Source organism: Equus asinus, chromosome 1, assembly GCF_041296235.1.
Source record: "Equus asinus isolate D_3611 breed Donkey chromosome 1, EquAss-T2T_v2, whole genome shotgun sequence".
NCBI classification, from domain to species: Eukaryota; Metazoa; Chordata; class Mammalia; order Perissodactyla; family Equidae; genus Equus; species Equus asinus.
In genome coordinates, this window is record NC_091790.1 from 100,602,855 (window position 1) to 100,623,663 (window position 20,809).

Consider the following 20,809-nt stretch of genomic DNA (forward strand, 5'->3'; position numbering starts at 1 on the left):
ATGAGATATTATCTCACCCCCATCAGCATGGCTATATTTAGCAAGACAGGAAATAACAAGTGTTGGAGAGGATGTAGAGAAAAGGGAGCTCTCAAACACTGCTGGTGGGAATGCAGACTGGTGCAGCCACTATGGAAAACGGTATGGAGATTCCTCAAAAAATTAAGAATAGAACTACCATACTATCCAGCTGTTCCATGCTGGATATTTATCCAAAGAACATGAAAACACAAATGCATAAAGATACATGCACCACTATGTTCATCGCAGCTTTATTCACAATATCCAAAACTTGGAAGCAACCCAGGTGCCCATCAAGGGATGAATGGATAAAGAAGATGTGGTGTATATATACACAATGGAATACTACTTAGCCATAAAAAAGGGTAAAAGCTGGCCATTTGTGACAACATGAATGGACCTCAAGGGTATTATGCTAAGTGAAATAAGTCAGAGGGAGAAAGCCAAATACCGTATGGTCTCATTCATAAATAGATGATAAAAACAACAACGAACAAAGACATAGAGACAGAGATTGGATTGGTGGTTACCAGAGGGCAAGCGTGGGAAGGAGGAGGGTGAAAGTGGTGATTAGGCACATGTGTATGCTGATGGATGGTAATTAGTCTTTGGGTGGTGAACATGATGTAGTCTACACAGAAATCAAAATATAATGATGTACACGTGAAATGTATATAATGTTATAATAATAATAAATGTTACCCAAATAATAAAAAAAGAAGTAAAAATTCTGTGGCCATCCATATGATAAAAAGAAAGGTACTCTGAAGGAAAGCCAAAAGATTGTGACTGTGAAAAGATTTGGGCTGAAGTGTTTATACATTTCAATATGAAAATAATTAGAATTGAGAATTGAAAATATCTGTCATGTAGCAGAACTTCCTCTTTTAAGATGCCTCTCTAAAGAAAGTATTTGCTCAATCAAAAATTGTACAGTCTAGGCCAGGCCCGGTGGCCCAGAGTTTAAGTTTGGCACACTCCACATTGGTGGCCCAGGCTCACTTCCCGGGAGTTGACCCACTCCACTCGTCTGTCAGTGGCCATCCTGTTGCAGTGGGTCACATACAAAAAGAGGATGATTGGCAATGGATATTAGCTCAGGGTGAATCTTCCTCAGCAAAAGAAAAAAACAATTACAGTCTACACTGAGAGCCAATCAAAGGTGTCAACAACTTCAAATGTATTAACCATAGAATGCAACTTTAAAGAAGATTGCAGGCAATTTTATGGAAAACATAAAAGTAAGACCACTTAACAGTTACATTTCTTCAGAAAAAAATACCAACTCCGCGATATTAGAGACAGAGATGGCTAAGAAACTACTTAAAATATGTCAATGAGTACCAAAAATAATTTTTCAGAGAACTAAATGTTTTTTAAATTTTTGTTTGAATGTATATAAATGTTATAGAATCCTCAAACTTATCAACAAATACTTCAAAAATTATGTAAATTTATTTACATTTAGCTCCCCCTTTGACTTTCACAAGTGTCGTAGTTTAGAAGATAAATTATATAGTCACATTACCCTTAGTAAACCATTTTTATTAATTTCTTGTTTATCTTTCTTTAAGCAAATTTAAGAAAAATAAGTGTACATTTTTATTTCTCCCCTTCTTACACAAAATCTAACTGTATGTAATATTCAACACTTTTTTTCACTTAATATATCCTGAAGATATTTTTACATCGACATATAGATATTTTTCTCATTTCTTTTTATAGCTGGATGATATTCCATTGAGTATATACACTGGATTATTGAACCACTGACAGACACTTGGATCGTTTCCAGTTTTGTTATTGATAACAAAGCCCCCCAAAATAACCTTGTACATGTATCATTTCATATGGATAAAAGGTATAGCTATAGGATAGATTTGCAGAAGTAGGGACTTGGGCATCAAAATGTAAATGCATATATAAATTTTGATATGTTGCTAGATTCCCTATGGATAGTGTTTTGTTCTATATTCAATAAGAAAAATAGTCAGACTGGTTTAGAAACCACACTTTCAGTCTCTTGCACTTTACAACACAAATATTACATAAAACATTCTTATTGTAAAATATTCAGCCAAGAACACAGAGCAGAATGTGAACATCCTCTTTATCCTCTCATCCCTACTCCTCTTCTTGGAGGTAGTTACTGTCAGCAGCGTAATGTAAAGCTTTTAAGTCCTTTTTCTAAGCATTCACAGAAGTACATTCATACCCATCATCTGGAGTTTATCTATTTAAATATAAATTGAATTATACTATATGCATTATTCCGCAACTTGTTTTTCACGAAACAGTTTATCTTTGACGTCTTAGTGTATTTAAGTCAAGCTCATTCATTTTAACAAGTTGCATAATGTTCCATAATATGGGTACACCGAAATTTATTTAATCTCCCAGGACTCTCATTTTATCGTGAATAAACTGGAAGCGAATGGTATAAAGGATGGTAAATGGTATAAAAGGTATAAAGGATAACTAGATGTTTAGAAGCATGATAGTACAAAAGATTACCACATTTGGAAGCTCAAGTGTACAAAAGCACGTCTATATCTGTGTGCAGCTTTCAAGGCAGGAGGTGGGAATGTCATGGGCCTATACCTAGACAGAACTGCAATTCACTCCCAGTTCTGTCACCTACCAGCCATGTGACTCAAAATAACTCGCATAACCTTTCTGAATCTGTTTTCTCCTCTATAAAATGAAGATAATAGAGTCTACTTTGCATTCTGTTATAAGGATTAAAAAGTATGTATGAAAAGCAGTTAAGTACTTAACACAATGTCTAGCATATAGTAGGCCCACAAATTTTAAGGATGAATGAGTTTAAATTGTTGAAAAATGTAATCATCTATTCTATTATCACATTAATTCTACATTTTACTTCTTCCACTTGTAAAATTGAAATATTTTTAAATACCATTTTTCTAAAGTATTTGTAAAGCTGACACATAGCCAAAGAAGACAATTTAGAAAATATCAAAAAGTATTAAAAAACCAAAATGTACAAATAACCTCATCACCCTAAATATTTCATTGTTAGGTGTTGATGCATTTCCTGGCAATCCATTTTCTATGTGAGTGAATGAATGAAAAAAAAGAAAATTCTCTTTAAGTAGAGATTCTGGCACCATGTGTTGAAAAGACTATGCTTTGCCCACTGAATTGTCTTGACACCCTTGCGCCAGGACACAACTGACCATAAATGGACTCTCCCTATCCCATTGATCTATGTCTACCCTTATGTCAGCACCATATCGCCTTGATTGCTGTAGCTTTGTAGCAAGAGTTGAAATCGAGAAGTGTGAGTCCTTCAACTTCATTCTTTTTCAAGATTATTTTCGCTATTCTGCTCTCTTACATTTCCCTATGCATTGTAGGATGGTCTTGTCCATTTCTACAAAGAAATAAGCTGGGATTCTGATTAGATCTTTAATTTTTTTTCACCAATGTTTTGTAGTTTTCAGAGTGCAAGCCTTGTGCTTTGGTGGGATTTATTCCCAAGTATTTTATTCTTTTAGATGCTATTGTAAATGGAAGTGTTTTCTTAATTTCATTTTCAGTTTTTTCATCGCTAGTGTATAGAATACAATTGATTTTTGTATATTGCTCTTGTATCCTGCAACCTTGCTGCACCTATCAGTTTTAATAGTTTTTTAGTGGATTCCTCAAGATTTTCCATATACAGGATCATGTCATCTATGAATAAAGAATAGCTTTACTTTTCCTCTCCAATTTGGATGCCTTTTATTTTTTTGTTGCCTAATTTCCCTTACTATAAGCTCCAGCACGATGCTGAATAAAAGTGGCAAGAGTAGACATCCTCATCTTTTTCCTGATCTGGGGAGAAAATATTCAGTCTTTTACCATTAAGCATGATATTAACTGTGAGTTTTTTCATAGATGGCCTTTATCAGGTTGAAGAAGTTCCCTTCTAATCCTAGTTCAGCGTTTTTATGATAAAAGAGTGTGGGATTTAGTTAATTTTTCTGCCTCTATTGAGATGACCATGTAATTTTTGTCCTTTATTAATATGGTGTAGTACACTGATTTTCCTGTATTGAACTAACTTTGCATTCCGGGGATAAATCACACTTGGTTATGGTGTATAACCCCTTTTATACGTTGCTGAATCATTTTTGTTAGTTTTTGTTGAGGATTTTTGTTTCTATATTTATAAGGGATATTGGTCTGTGGGGTTTTTTGTTTTTTCTGTTAATCTCTGTCTGATTTTTGTATCAGGGTAATACTAGCATCATATAATGAATAGGGAAGTGTTCTTTCCACTTCTATTTTTTGGAAGTGTTTGTGATGGCTTGGTATTAATTCTTTAAACATTTGATAGAATTCAACAATGAAGACTGGGCTTTCCTTATAGGACGATTTTTAATTACTAATTCAATTTCTTTACTTGTCATAGATCTATTCAGATTTTCTATTTTTTTCTTGTCTTTTTTTTTTTTTTTAAGATTCTATTTTTCCTTTTTCTCCCCAAAGCCCCACAGTACATAGTTGTGTATTTTTAGTTGTGGGTCCTTCTAGTCGTGGCATGTGGGACGCCGCCTCAGCATGGCCTGATGAGCAGCGCCATGTCCCCGCCCAGGATTCAAACCGGCAAAACCCTGGGCCGCCCAAGCAGAGCACGAGAACTTAACCACTCAGCCACAGGGCCAGCCCCTCTTGAGTCGATTTTGACTATCTTTCCAGGAATTTGCCCACTTCGTCTAGGTTATTTTAATTGCTTGCACACAGTTGTTCAAAAGTATTCCCTGATAGTCCTTTTATTTCTGTAAGGTCAGTAGTGATCCTGATCTTAGTAATTCGAATCTTCTTTTCTTATTTAGTCTAGCTAAAGGTTCGTCATTGTTCATCTTTACAAAGAACTAACTTTTGGTTTCATTGGGTTTTTTTCTATTATTTTTCTTTTTCTCTATTTCATTTATTTGCTCTCTATTCTTTAGTTTTTTCCTTCTGCTTGCTTTTAGTTTGCTCTTTTTGTTTTATTGTTTAAATAGGTAAACACACATTGTACAAATTCAAGATGACCCAAGGTTTTTGTGAGGAAACTATTTTCCTGTAAAAACATCTCTTGCCCCTTTCCCTTTACTTTGGATTTGCTTCAGTGTAATCCAGTTGGGGTAGGGCAGATGGAAATGTGAATATAAAAATAAAACAAAAGTGGCCATGAGTTGATGATCACTGTAGTTGTGTGAGGGGTACGTCAGGTTCATTGTACTATTCTCTTTACCTTTGTATATGTTTAAAACTTTCCATAATAAAAAGTTAGAAATATATGTATCCTATTCTTATCCTCAAGGTCCATTAAGCTTCCAGAAAACACACCAGTTATCTACACAAAGAGAATTACTATAAGGTATTGTTCACCAGATATAAAATTGGTAGCTGCTAAAGGATAAAAAGAGAAGTCTAAGGTGTCATGGAGGTTAACACCTAGCAGCTACCTTGAGGAAACAAGGGGAAATTCTTCAAAACTTAGAGGAACTCAAACCTCTGAGGAACGAGCTGGCTGGTGCTGCTGAGGCGGGAGGGAGTGAGTAAGGAGGCTGGTTTTGCAAGTGTTGGAAAAACTGACTCAGCTGCTGCTCCTGAAGGAACTGCTGCCGCCAGAGTAAAGCAGCATTGCTTGGATGATGCTCAGAGGAACAGAAAGCAGACAGAACAGATTACGTCCCTTCTCTCTCCTTCAGTCTTGCAGTTTCCCTCTAGTGCCCCTTATTGGCAAAGCCTAGCAGGGAAGCAGAAGGCAACGCAGAAATGTTTGCAGAGTTCCAGCCTCAGCATCACAAAGCTGTGTGTAGGTAGCTGGATACTGCATCCTGATTGCCCTCATTAGAACCAGGCAGGTTCTGGCTCACAGAAGTAGCTGCCCTGCTACTGGGATCTGGCCTAAACCTCCAGGGATGTTTTAAAAAAAAAAAGAATTTGGCTGTCCTTTCCAAGAGTGGCCAAAAGATCAGTATCTTAAAGGCTTTATATTTTGAAGTATTGTAACGTTAAAAGGGAATTTAAAACTGAACACAGGCATAAAAACACCTGGAATCTATGTACAGTAATCAGTAAGGCTCTCCTCTCCAAAAGGCTAAAACACTGGCAACACTGGTTGCCTGTGCAGAGGTAAAATGGAAAGTGGGGCAGGGATGGGAAGTCTTTTCACTGTACACTCTTAGTACCTTTAAAATTTTGTACACGTGAATATATTGCCCATTCAAAAATTGACTAAATTTTTGCGGAGGAAAGCCATCGTCGTAGGTCAGGTTACCCAGGAAACAGATTCTAACACAGGGATGTACCTTCAAGAAGTTTAGTGAGGAATGCTCTTTGCAATATCACTATGAGAAAAGGAAGGAAGCAGGACTGAGTAGAGGTAGAAGGTAGTTGGAGCAAATCGGTGTCAATCACAAGGAAACTCTGGAGTTGGACTGGCCCTTCAGAGATGTCCCAAATTAAAGCAAAAGAGCTGGGCACTGTCATCCCACATCCACCAGTCACGGGAGGTAGGACAATGGGGACATGGCCAAAAAAAAGCCAGATTTGAGGTATTCAGGAAGTAGAGGTGGTAAGAAGCATCTGGTCAGAATTTGAGCACCCACACTAGCCTTCTTTCAGTCCCTTCATAGTGACAAGCCTTTCTCATTTCACAGACCTCTGTACTTGCTCTTTCTTCCTAGACCTCTGCCCGCCCTATCTAAATTAAGTTCCCTCTGCTGCTCTCTCAAAGCACCCTGCTCCTTTCCTTCCACACACTTGTATTTATTAATAATTCACCCTTTGCATGTTAACATCTGACCCCTGCTGCAGAGGATGGTTAGGGCAAGGACTGGTCTATTTTGCTAACCCCTGAATCGCCAGTACCTAAGACAGTGCCTGCAAACAGCAGGCGCCCAGTGATTTGCCGAGGGAAAAATCCACGGGTAGATGCCTTGGTAGGTCTCTTAGACTTCGTTCACTAAGGCCAGAAACACGAAAGGAGGGGCAGGAACTCACAATGGTCATTGCATCCTCAATTAACTCATAACTCCTCTCCCTCGTTGCCAGGCTTTCCGTTAATCTGGGCACACTGCTCCACGCCTCCAATCTCACCGGCCCCTCCTTCCTCACACCCGTCTACACCTTCACTCTCGTTTTCCCAAACTCTTATTTGGAAGCTCGCCCCCTTCCTCTCCTCAAACTCACATCCCCCGCGTTGCTTCCTCCGTGTCAGAAAGAAAACAATTCACACTTTGGAACAGGATCTGCCCAGCTGGTGACACATTTGTGAAATGCCAGCCTGGGAAAACCCCGCTAGCTCGCAACCCCCGCGTGGACTGCCGGCTCCTGGCACCCCGAACGCGGCCTGGCGCGGACAGTGCACGAAACCGGGGAAAGAGGGAAAGGCAGAAAGCTGCAACGGGTCGGAAGACCCGGGAACCCGGGCCTGGGCGCCGGCGAGCGCTGGCCGTGCGGTCCAGGGGCTGACGGGCTGTCCCAGCCGTGGGGTGGGCGCCGCGGGGACCCTGCCGGGCCAGCTCGCGGGAGAGCCGGCCACGCCCGCCTTCGCGCAGTCCCTCCGCTTCGCAGCGGCCGCGGGGACGCTGACCCCATTTCAGAGCTTCTCTCCCTTTTCGTTGCGCGTCCTCACGGCTAACCTAACGCCGGCGGGAAAGAGCTGAGGAAGAGGGCCGCTGCCCGGGAAGAGTGCCCGCCACGAGACGAGTCCCAGCTAGCACGAAAAAAACCCTCGAAGTCTGTGAAAACCCGCCGCGAGAAGCCACCCCACAACCGTTTCCTCCCAAACAGCTCTCAGAACCCCAAGAGCCAACGCCGAGAACTAGCGGGAAAGCTACCGCCACCGCCAATCGCCTCACCATTGACTAATCCCGCTGTCGTTCCCGGAGGCCCGCCTCCCTGGCTCGCGGGCGATGTTCTCATTGGCTTATTTCCGCCAGCCGTCTGCCCTCATTGGTCTGTCCCTCCGTTCGTCAGACTCGGCCCGTGGAGACTGGCAGAGAGCGGAGCGTGGCCCCGCCCCTGCTCGCGCACAGGCGCGGCCGTGTTGGGGCTGGAGGCCCCGCCTCCGCGTGCCGTGTGCAAAAACAAACAGCCGTTAGGGAGGAGGTGCCAAGGGGCGGGGTCTGGCTAGAAGGAGGCGTCCGATTGGGCGGCCGCCGGGGTTCAAACGAGCAAGGCGAGCAGGCATTGGTCGGGGCGGCGCGAGGCGGGTCCCGGTTATTGTCCCGGCTCCGGCGGCGGCGGTCGGTGCTCCGGGAGCGGCAGCAGCGGCGGTAGCGGCGGCAGCGGCTCGGCGGGAGCGAGGGCGGGAGCAGCCAAGACCATGGTGAGGGTGCCTGGGCGGCCGGGGTGGGCGGGCGGCGATAGCTGGGCGACGCCACTACCTGTTGAGGCGGCGAGTGTGAGGGGCGGCGGGCGTGAGGCGCGACGGTGACGGCGGGGCGGGCGTCAGGCGGGCGCGCGTCAGGCGGTGATGGCAGCGGTGACGGCGGGGCTGCCGCGGTCCCAGCTTTGCTCTCCGTGGCTCCCGGGCGAAGCGAGGGGAGCGGGCCGAGGCCGGGGCGGCCCTGGCGGCGCGGCAGCACCTCCGCGCCCCCTGCGACCGACTTTGAGTCCTGAATTGTGCGGGGTTTGGTCCTGAGGCAGAGCTCGGGAGGAAAAGTGCGGCGTTTCCGAAACGTGAGAGCGCGAGCTCGGCCCCTTGGAAAGTTGAGAGGAGGAGAGGGCGCCCGAGTGTGGGGTGGCGTCGCGCGGGGCCCAGCCCGAGCCGCGCAGAGCGGGTGGATGTGTGACAGTCTCGAGGCTCAGAGCGGGGCCAGCGCTTAGGGACGAGCGCGTCGGTCCCTGTGACCTGGAGTGCGATCACTGTGCAGTGCCCGTACCGAGGCACCGGTGACAGCGACTCTGGAGCCTGGCTTCTCGAGCTGACGATTTGCGTGATCCTTGCTGGTTTTAAGGTGTCGCGCGTTTACTCTGCAGCGACATGTTGCATACGGGGTCTCCCTGTACCAGGAGCTGAAAATACGTAGGCGTTCGAGTAAGCTAGAAAGGTAGGAGGCGTCGAGTTGTCATTCTTGTTTTTAAGATTTTAAACTTGAGGGGAAGTGAGCCTGTGTCTGTTAGGCTAGTATGAAAGTATCTTGGTATCCAGTTTTCAGGTTGTTCTGTATGAAATGTGCTCCAGTTCTCTCTATAGGTATATTTTGGACCAGGTTAACGCCAGTTCTTAGAATAAATAAATTCTTAGTTAATACCAGTTCTTAGAATGAAAAATTTTGTAGCGCTTGCATTTTTTTTCTCTATCAGCCATCAGATATACTAAAATGAATGTGCAGGTTGGGAGCGTGTGCGCAGTTTTGAGGGAGTTATGAAAAGAAAATACTCATTTACTGTATAGTTTTATACTCATACAGGTTTGATACCATAGAAGTTTGTTAAATGTAAGTAATGTGTCTGGAGTCTCAAAAACCTTGGAAATAGTCATTTAATATGTTGAGGTTTTTAAAAGCTGATTTCATGTCTCTGTCCTTAAAAAGCAAATAGATAAAAGAACAAATATGCATTTGAAAGAGTAAGGATAAAATTGCCTAAGAAGAGTAAATTGGGAAGCCTAGTGAGTTTTGCAGTTGATGGCTTTTAATTGATAACTAGTTCTTATTTTATAATGCAGTCATAGAGACACACCAGGATGATAGTTTTAGACTCATATACCAGTTGAGAAGTTTTAAAAGTTTTATACCAGAGCAAATACAGCTGAAAAGATTGCTTTATTTGAGGAATAAGTGGGAATATATTGTTACTGGAGCTGACCTCAGATATCAAAAAATTATGCAGTATCTTTTTTTCTGTAGCAATATGGTCAGAAATTCTTAAAATATATGGGGCATCCTGGTGGAAATCTAGAGATTCTCAGTTCTCTGTGTTAAATCAGTCTCTCTTGCTAAATTATTAAAGGTAAAAAAGAGATACGAATTAGTTCTTAGGCTTTTTTTCCTGCTTCTGATGCCTGCCAAGGCCTTTAATTTTTTTTTAATGTGGTTTTGAGAGAGGAACATTAAGTCAACTGAGAGAGACAATTAAGATACTATGTACAGTTGACTTTTAACTTAAAAAAATTTTTAAGAAAAGTGTTACAAAGGGGATGTGCCGTTGCATATCTTACCCTCTACTTCAAAAATATAGACCTTCACACAGCTAGCCATTCTTGTAAACTAATTTCTTTGTTGTCTTTTTTTCAGTGAAGAAATAATATATTTAAATGGTAAAATCAGACAGTCCAAAAGAGAACATTGGTTTCCCTCTCAATACAGATCTTCAGTATTCCCTCCCTAGAGGCAAATAACTTGTCTACCTTATTGTGTCACCTTCTAGAAATGTGTGTGTACACACACTCTGTAATACCCCATTTTACATAAACAAAGGCTCACTCCGCTTGCGTATACCTTGCCTTTTTCACGAAGAAATGTGTTTTGTGGATTGTTCTTTATCAGCACATATCTGTACCTCATTTGCTGAAATGGCTGCATAATATTCCATTGCATTTATATACCATATCCTATTAGTAAATATTAAGATTATTTGAGAAGTATTTATTTTCTATGACTTGAAATCGTATTCGTTTAACCCCATTAGTGTAAGTTTGAAGGTCTTTTTTTTTAATTATAAAATATACATAAAATTTACTATTTTGGCCTTTGTTTGTTTGTTTGAGGAAGATTAGCCCTGAGCAAACACCTGCTGCCAATCCTCCTCTTTTTGCTGAGGAAGCCTGGCCCTGAACTAATATCCATGCCCATCTTCCTCTACTTTATATGTGGGGTGCCTGCCACAGCATGGCTTGCCAAGCGGTGCCACGCCAGCACCTGGGATCCGAACTGGCAAACCTCGGGCCGCGGAAGCGGAGCATGCGCACTTAACCGCTGGGCCACTGGGCTGGCCCCATTTTTAAGCATACAATTCAGTGGCATTAAGTACATTAATATTGTTTTGCAACCATCACTTCCAGTGTGTCCAGAACTTTTTCATCTTCCCAAACTTAAACTCTGTACTCATTAAACAATAACTCTCCGTTCCACCCCTCTCCCCAGCCTCTGGCAACCACAATTCTACTTTCTGTCTCTATGATTTTAACTACGTAATGTCATGTAAGTGGAATCATACAATATTTGTTCTTCTTTGACAGGCTTATTTCACTTAGCATAATGTCTTCAAGGTTTATCCGTGCTGTTGCATGTATCAAGAATTTCCTTCCTTTTTACAGCTCAATACTATTCCATTGTACGTATACACCACGTTTTGTTTATCCATTTATACACAATGGACATTTGAGCTATTTCCATCTTTTAGCTATTATGATTAATACTGTTATGAACATGGGTGTACAAACATTTCTTTGAGTCCCTTCTTTCAGTTCTTTAGGTATATACCTAGAAGTGGAATTGCTGGAGCATATGATAATTCTATGTTTAAATTTTTTTTTAAGGTGCTTTTTTTTCCTCCCAGAGAGCGAAGTTCTGAATATTTCTGTGGAAATTATATATGTTGACATTGTAAAAAATTATTTTAGGGGCCAGCCCAGTGGCATAGAGGTTAAATTCGCATCTTCCACTTTGGCAGCCTGGGGTTCATGGGTTTGGATCGCAGGTGCAGACCTACACATCACTCATCAAGCCATGCTGTGGTGGTATCCCACATACAAAATAGAGGAAGAAGGTCACAGATATTAGCTCAGTGACAGTCTTCCTCACACCCAACAAAATTATTTCATTACGTAATATTTCCAGCATAAAAGTTATGTTGACTCATTGAAGATTCTTCAGTCTAAAATTTGAGAAATATCTTCAAATTTTCTTTTTAAATCTCATTTTAAATAAGTATTTAAGGTTTGACCTCATTTTTTTTTCTTTTTTTTTTAAATCCTAACTCCGAGTACATCAGGTGGTAACTGTATTTAAAGATTTTATTTTTTTCCTTTTTCTCCCCAAAGCCCCCAGGTACATAGTTGTGTATTCTTACTTGTGTGTCCTTCGAGCTGTGGTATGTGGGATGCTGCCTCAGCATGGCTCGATGAGTGGTGCCATGTCCGCACCCAGGATTCGAACCGATGAAACCCTGGGCCGCCTGCAGCGGAGCACAGGAGCTCAACCACTCAGCCACGGGGCTGGCCCCTTGACCTCATTTTTTTTAAGCTTGTTTCTTGTGTGTGTGAGGAAGATTGGCCCTGAGCTAACATGCTAACATCTGTTGCCAATCTTCCTCTTCCCCCACTCCCCACCTCAAAGTCCCAGTACATAGTTGTATATCCTAGTTGTAGGTCCTTGTAGTTCTTCTATGTGGGATGTCACCACAGCATGGCTTGATGAGCAGTGTGGAGGTCCGTGCCCAGAATCCGAACCGGCAAACCCCAAGCCTCTGAGGTGGAGCCACTACGCTACCAGGCCAGGCTCCAACCTGATTTTTGTATAAATTAGCAAATGTTAGTATAACACACATATATTTAAAATTGAGGAAGGAGATCACCCAGATTGTTTTTTTTAACACCTAACGTAAAACTAGAAGAAATTTTGTTTTCTGAATATTTTTGAAATAGCATTTTCAACTCTTCATCTGGAGCTTTTTTTCACTTAGGCTGGAGGCAAAGCTGGAAAGGACAGTGGGAAGGCCAAAGCTAAGGCAGTGTCTCGCTCACAGAGAGCTGGGCTACAGGTGATGTATCCATGCTATCATAATTCACTATTAAATTATTTTCTTTACTGTTGTAATTCATGATCCATAGATGTTCCATTAATTGCAAAAATGTACTTGTACTATTGACCTTTAATAATGAGATTAGTTGGTCAAAATTTAAATCATAAAGCATCTGTCTTTTAATTTGTATTCTCTTCTTCCAAATGAGAACACGTTATGGAAAGATCTTAAATTAATTTGGTGATTTTGCTCTCTTAAAATCTGTTATTTCTAGATTATAATTGTGTTCCTGTTTCTTTTATACATTGTATCATATCGAAGTGAGTATGCTGTGGTTTTTGTTTTGAAGAGGTGTTTGTAGTAGTACGTTAACTTACAGGGTGAGATAGAATTTTGGATAGAATAATGAACTAACCATTGATTATTTCCCCAGTCGCTTCAGTTTTAGACTGAGTGATATGCTCAAAACACTAAATATTTTCAAATTTCATATATTTGCAAATTTAAACCACAAACTCAAAATTTTCTGGCTGAGTAAAAATTATTCCCTACGTATAAGAGACACTTTTTAAACAGGAAAGTTTAAAGGCCAGGCTGTAGGGTTTGGATTTTATCCTCTTGGCAGTGGTGAACCATTGAAAGTTTTTGAGTAAGAGGATGATATGATCCAGGTGGTACTGAAAGAAGGGGGACAGCAACTTACCTTCTATGGGTACATTCTATATTTTAGAACATCATGTAAATCTTAATTAGAGTTTATTTGAAATGTCCTTAATTTGAAGTAGGAGATAGAAGACAGATGGAGGCTATTGCGGTGTTTAGGAATAAGATACATACTTGAACCGGAGTGGGATGAAAAGAATAGAAGGTGTGTGTGTGCTCCCAGAAAGTGGGAGGAGAGATATAGGGTTGAGAGGAAAGTCAAAGAAAGGTTTCTCTAAGGCTTAGAACCTGAAGGACAGAGGAGTTTGTAGTAGGGGCAAGTTATGAGAGAATAAATTTCAGTGGAGTCATTTTGAAGTTCCACCAAAATATCTGTGTAAAAATGTCCAAAAGTTGTAGATTTGAGTCAAGCTTTCCAAGAGAGGTGATTGAAAGAATTACAAGTTTAAGATCGTTTATATAAAATTGGCAGTTCATGCTATGGATGAGTTTCCTAAGTAGAGCATGAGAAAGAAACACAAAGACATTGGTGGATGCCTCAGAAACACATGGTATTTGAGTCAGAGAAAGGAAAGACTGAAGAGGAATCAGAGTTACTATTAGAATTCTATGTAATCTCTGCAGCCTAAGAAGAAATGGTTTTTGAGGTCCTTCTTTGTGTCAGACAACATGCCAGTCACTGAGCATGCTGAGGGGAATAAGGCATGGATCCTGCTCTTAGGGAGCTCAGAATTACTTAGGGAAGGAGTATAAACAACAGCAACAAAAGTTGTGCCTTTTCTCCTTAAGGATGCAATCTAGAAGTGTTTAATAGATTCCATAATTAAAATGTCACCACTGGCCTTTAAGAATGGTGTTTAACAGGGGCTGGCCCCGTGGCCGAGTGGTTAAGTTCGCGTGCTCCGCTGCAGGCGGCCCAGTGTTTCGTCGGTTCGAATCCTGGGTGCGGACATGGCACTGCTCGTCAGACCACGCTGAGGCAGCGTCCCACATGCCACAACTAGAGGAACCCACAACGAAGAATACACAACTATCTACCGGGGGGCTTTGGGGAGAAAAAGGAAAAAATAAAATCTTAAAAAAAAAAAAAAAAAGGTGTTTAACAGAAGCTAAGTTTGGATTAGGAGAAAATGGGTGACAATAAGGGTTTCAGGATTTGCTTTTAAGTTTTGTGCTGGAAAGGAGATATCTGGACTGTAACTGGAAGCAGTTGCCATAGACGTGGAGAAATTTTAAGTGAAGTGTGCAGAAGGAAAGGAGCCAGTGGAAAGGAAGTAATAATTGGAGCTGTTGAAATGCTGGAGCAGTAACAGGGTGAGGAAGGTCTGTAAGAAAGTTGATGGGGGACAGTCAAGGGCACAGACAAGGAGGATTAGGATACCTTGGAAGTGAGCAAGTACTTCTTAGAAAGGAGAAAGAGTCATAATGAGAGAATAGTTGTTGGTTTTTCTTAGCTATCAGGTCACCTCTTGAAACTGAGGAAAGAAGAATAGAGTTGGGGCCCAAGGAAGGTGGTGGAGGTTCAAAGTCACATGAGGCTGTTATGTGAAGGAATTAATTAGATACAATACAGTTATTAGGCCATGTGGGATATGCAGTTGATGGCTGCACAGCATAGTTTCTCTTCATTTTATAATGACATTCCATATTATGCAGAAATTAATTCATAAAACCCTGTGGTGGTTCTTGTTTTTTAAACTTTTATTCTCTGCTTAGCAGGATAAAAGTAGGCATGAAGATATTAGGCTGATTACTAGGGCAAAACACACAGGCCCTGGAAACTCTTAATTGCCAAATAAGTTTGGCTTCTAATATCTGTAACCAAATTTTTTATTTCATGCTTTACTCATTATTCAACCTTTGATTACACTCAGTAATGCAGTGTTAAGACTCTTCATGCTTCCCCGTTTGGGTGATGTCTCTTTCAGTTTCCCGTGGGCCGCATCCACAGACATTTGAAGACTCGTACCACAAGCCACGGAAGGGTCGGTGCCACTGCTGCAGTGTACAGTGCTGCAATTCTGGAGTACCTCACTGCTGAGGTTTGTGGGGCAAATGTCTGTCATCTATGGGAATCTAAAAGGTGACCTAGACTGTAAATGGCTGAAACCCTTGGAATATGGGTTTGAAACAAAAAAGACGCATATGCTCATTGGCTTCCTTAATAGCAGTTTTAGATGTATCTTATCAGCCTATTACCTAGTACCAATGTCAAAAAGAACCTTGGTGTACTCGTTTTAAAGTTAAGCCAGAGTCAACAATCCATATATTTAAGTGACATGACAAAGGAGTGTAAAACAATTTAAATACTGTACTACTAGTTAACTCTGAAGTATGTATGTAATCAATGTGATATTTGTGAAGTTACAGCATAACTTCTTAGTGAATGAAGAGTTGGGGTAGGATAAGGTTTTGCCAGTATGATGATATGTAAAAAAAATCACAAATAAGATGATATGAAATTTGGTAAAAGACTTAATCAGTCCTTCTGGTTCTCTGCATGGTTGTATGCGTAAAATGCTGTATCTGTTCAGTTTGACATTTCAGGAAGATAAGTTAATTGAGTACGAGTTCGTAATTCTTAGGTCATGACCATCACTTCCTCCATCCCAGCCCCTCTTAAGGAAAACAAATGGAAAGCCATGAAACTCCTTCAGCTACATTCCAAGCCAGAGAAGTAATTTGAGAGTAAGCAAGTCTAGTAGTAGAGATAGCCAACCTAGCAGAAACAAAGGAAGGGTTCTCACTCAGGAAAGATATGGTTGAGAGCTAGGCTGAAAGATATAGGTGTAACCTGTATGTTAATTATCATTGCTGTCATTTCATTAGCCTCACTAAGTCATTTGTGTCCCATTGGAGATTTAACATTGAATTATGGACAGTCTCAACTATGGAGGCAAAAAATAAATTAAAAATGCAGTTTTATGGCCAGCTGGGACTTTGAGATTCCTCTAATTGAAAATTCCCAGTAGGGCTTTTAGCTTATTGCCTACAGATTATAGGGCTCAGTGATGTTAAAAACTCTGAATAAGAAATTATTTTAATTATATTTTTAAACTTGCTACCAGTACTAAGATAAATTCCAACCGTTAAGGGCAGTGCAAAAATAAACTCTCATAGGGGCCAGTCCGGTGGCCCAGCAGTTAAGTTCACACGTTCTGCTTCTCTGCGGCCCGGGGTTCGTCAGTTCGGATCCTGGGTGCGGACGTGGCACTGCTTGGCAAGACATGCTGTGGTGGGCATCCCACGTATAAAGTGGAGGGAGATGGGCACGCATGTTGGCTCAGGGCCAGTCTTCCTCAGCAAAAAGAGGAAGATTGGTGGCAGATGTTAGCTCAGGGTTAATCTTCCTCAAAAGAAAAAGAAAAAAAAAAATACATGATTTTTCTAGATGTTCACATTTAGAATCTTGGCTAAAGGATAGTATTATCCCTTGTCCTTTCTGTAGAGGTAGGTTTTCAGGTTTTTTTCTCAAGTCTCTAGTGCTCTTGCAGACAATGAATATGAAAGGGTCAAATGAAGTAATGAGAGTTCTATAAAGGCATTATAGAAATATGAAAAAGAAAAATGTATTATTGGTTTATGTATTTTGTGTGTTTTATGTACAGAGTCTATAGTGATCTTTTTAGCTATGATTGCAAGTCTACACCGAATCCTTAAACATTCACTCTTTGTTTGATGTGCTCTCACGGATGCCTTGTAGGTGCTGGAGCTGGCAGGTAATGCTTCCAAGGATCTTAAAGTAAAGCGGATCACTCCGCGTCACTTGCAGCTTGCGATCCGCGGTGATGAAGAGTTGGATTCTCTTATCAAGGCTACCATAGCTGGGGGTGGTATGTATTAATTACCTCTTAAACCTAGATTGCTGTTGGCCTTTCTAACTAAAATATAATTCGGATCAGTGATTTAATGCATTTGAATAGCCAATTATAAAACATAAACTTAAATTCCTTAAGTGTTAAATCTATTACACATCTAGGCTTCTTTTCATTATGATTCATAAATATTTCTTCTCCTTGTAGCCATATACAGTGCTATTTTTATTTTAGTAAGTTCTTTATTTAAATTTCATATATGATATTTAAAACCTGGTGTTTAAGATATTTCCCATACCCTGTAAACTATGTTTGAAAAATGATCTTGAGAAATTGATTAATGTTGAAAGTCAGATGAGTCCGGATCGGTGAAGATGGGATATAAGTTGGTGGCTCTTAATCCTTTTTGGATCACCTTTGGAGAACCTCTTGAAAGCTATGATTACTCCTCTCCAAAAAACATTAAATCATACCATTTTACATACAGTTTTAGAGGGGTTCCCAAACCCCTCTAAAGAGAGGGGAGTCCTGATGTAAATACTTTTTAACAGGATCAGAATGTGAAAGAGGACTTAAGTAAATTTCATTCTTTGTATAATTGCTCTTTTTGGTTGAGGCACTGAAGTATAAGATATAGCCAGCTTATAGGTTTTTTTAATAATACTCTTTCTTTTCCTTTCTTTCTAGGTGTGATCCCTCACATCCACAAGTCTCTAATTGGAAAGAAGGGACAGCAGAAAACTGCTTAGAGAGTTGTTTTAACCAACCCTCTTCCTCCCCGTCATTGTACTGTAACTGAGACAGAAGAAATAATGGGGATATGTGGAATTTTTAAAACAGTTAAATGGAAAAGCATAGACAATTACTGTAGACATCATAAAAGAAACATTTGTACGTTCTTAGACTCGAAGTTTGATAAAAGTACCTTTTCATGTGGCAACAGCTGTGTGTTGATTGGCTAGATTTCTCCCATGTGTTTTATACAAAAATGGAATTGATAAACCATTTTTTACAAAAATAATTTGTCTCAAAACTGTTCTGTTTGTGATGTGTTGGAAATATTTTGCTCATCCTTGGAAATTTTTTAAATTTCAAATTGGTTATCATATATTCAGAACAATCTTAAAGCAGAAATTGGGAATATGGCTTTACCATGATGGTTACCATAGTGTATTGAATCTCAGATGCTATCTATTTGTAGTATGCGTCAGTATTTTACATACCACAAAAGAAAGAAAAACTCTGCCAATTAAACCATGATACGCCATCACTTATGATATGCATCCTGATTTTAGAGATGTTAGAATATGAAAACGTGTGCATTTAGAATTGATGAAATAGGATAGCAGAATTATTTTAGTTATTTAATGAGTACTTACTATGTGGCAAGCCCTGTGCTAAGTGTTTTACTGATCAAGAAATTTTATTACCCCCACTTTAAAGATGTGGAACCTGAGGCTCAGAGAGGGTAAATGGTTTGCCAGAAAACATTTATCTAGTCGATAGAAAATGGCAGTGCTAGAATACAAACCTAGATTTGGCTGACTCCAGAGCCCACACTCTATATAGAATTGAAGTTAAATTCATCAGTTTTCTTCTTTTGGCTTAAAATTCCAACTTTTATTGGTATTATTGATACAGTAATATTCAGTAATTTGTACAATAATTTAAAAGTTATTTTCTTTGTCAGTTTCTAAGTAACTATTGTAAGATTTAAGTTAATGTACCCATTAATGGTCCATCAGAAAATTATATTTTTCTGCCTGGAAGTCTTCATTAAAAAAGGAAAGCTTTTAATGTTTTATAATACAATACTATCAAAACAAAACTCTCATTTTAAAAACTTATTTTATTATGGAAATTTTCAAAAATACACAAAAATAAAGAGAATAGTATAATGAACCCCTGTGTACTCATCCTCCAACTTCAGCAGTTATCCTGTGGTCAGTTTTGTTTTACCTGTATCCCCACCTGAGCCCTCCTCCCAGTGGATTGGTTTGAATCCTGTTATAGGTATGAATTGTTTTCATGTCTCCTTACTTCAGTGTGTCTCTCTAAAGATGGGACACTTTTTAGACATAACCACAATACCATTGTCTTAAGACAGCTGACATGTTTTATAAATATCAAATATCCAATCAGTATTCAAGTTTCCCTGATTGTCTCTTTGTTTTTGGGGTTTTGTTTTTAAAGATTTTATTTTTCCTTTTTCTCCCCAAAGCCCCAGGTACATAGTTGTGTATTTTTAGTTGTGGGTCCTTCTAGTTGTGGCATGTGGGACGCCACCTCAGCATGGCTTGATGAGCGGTGCTGTGTCTGTGCCCAGGATCCGAACTTGTGAAACTCTGGGCCGCTGAAGCGGAGCACGTGAACTTAGCCACTTGGCCACAGGGCTGGCCCCTGTCTCTTAGGTCTTTACAGTTGATTTGTTGGAATCAGGATCCAGAGAAGATCTATATCTTACATTTTGTTGATATAAGTTTCTTTTTAACCTAGAAGTTTCTCTTCTCTTTGTTTTTCTTGTAATTTAATATTTGAAGAAACTGAGCTATTTGTCCTATAGAATTCTCTCTAAATGTGGATTTTACAGAATGCATCCTAATGGTATTTAACATTTTTTCTCTGTCCTTTATATTTCCTTTATGCCGACAGGTCTAGAGGAGTGGTTTTTGTTCCGTTTGGCTTTTTCATAATAGTAATTCATAGATGATATTCTATACTCCCTGTCAGGGAGCGCCTAATGCCTGCCTGTCTCTCATCTTGTAGAGTTAAGACTGATGGTAGGTTTGGATGCTGCCAGCCCACTCATCCCTTATAAAGTTCTCTGTCAGCTTTTCCTCTAAGAGTTTTACCTGTCATAAGCTAAAACTAATGATCATTAGCTATCGTTGCCCAGATCTGAGAGTCCATTAAGGGTTGCCAATGGGTGATATCCTATCATTCCTTCTGCATCTGGAATTCTATAAAGAACTTTTGCTCTTTGGTTTACAAAGCAAGATAAGAAGAAAATTTCAAATTTTGATTGAGTTATCTCTGCACACACTTTGAAGTTTCATATTGAGAGGACCCACAGTTACCCCTGTGTGAAGTTTTAGTAGTTTTTAGAAACCAATGTAGCAGGGCTGGCCCAGTGGCGCAGCAGTTAAGTTCACAGGTTCCACTTCTTGGCGGCCTGGGGTTCACCAGTCGGATCTCGGGTGCAGACATCGTACCTCTTGGCAAAAAGCCATGCTGTGGTAGGTGTCCCACGTTTAAAGTAGAGGCAGATGGGCACGGATGTTAGCTCAGGGCCAGGCTTCCTCAGCAAAAAAGAGGAGGATTGGCAGTAGTTAACATAATGCCCTCAAGGTCCATTCATGTTGTTACGAATGACAAGATTTCATTCTTTTTTTATTCCATTACATATACCACATTTTCTTTATCCATTCATCCGTCAATGGACACTTAAGTTGTTTCCATGTCTTGGCTACTGTGAATAATGCTGCAGTGAACATGGGGGTGCAAATATCTTTGAGAGTGAGTGTTTGCATTTTCTTTGGATAAATACCCAGAAGTGGATTTGCTGGATCATATGGCCGTTTTATTTTTGACTTTCTGAGGAACCTCCATACTTT

The 20,809-nt window shown here is 40.4% G+C and overlaps 1 protein-coding gene across 1 annotated transcript; it reads left to right on the plus strand.

Annotated features, from left to right (window-relative positions):
• The first annotated feature begins 8,164 nt into the window (after positions 1-8,164).
• H2AZ2 (H2A.Z variant histone 2) lies at positions 8,165-18,216 on the plus strand. The gene is made up of 5 exons (XM_014828372.3): positions 8,165-8,356; positions 12,658-12,735; positions 15,309-15,422; positions 17,084-17,213; positions 17,883-18,216. Exons 1-5 carry the CDS (start codon positions 8,354-8,356, stop codon positions 17,942-17,944), a joined length of 387 nt encoding a protein of 128 aa, XP_014683858.1. The 5' UTR covers positions 8,165-8,353; the 3' UTR covers positions 17,945-18,216.
• Positions 18,217-20,809: the final 2,593 nt, after the last annotated feature.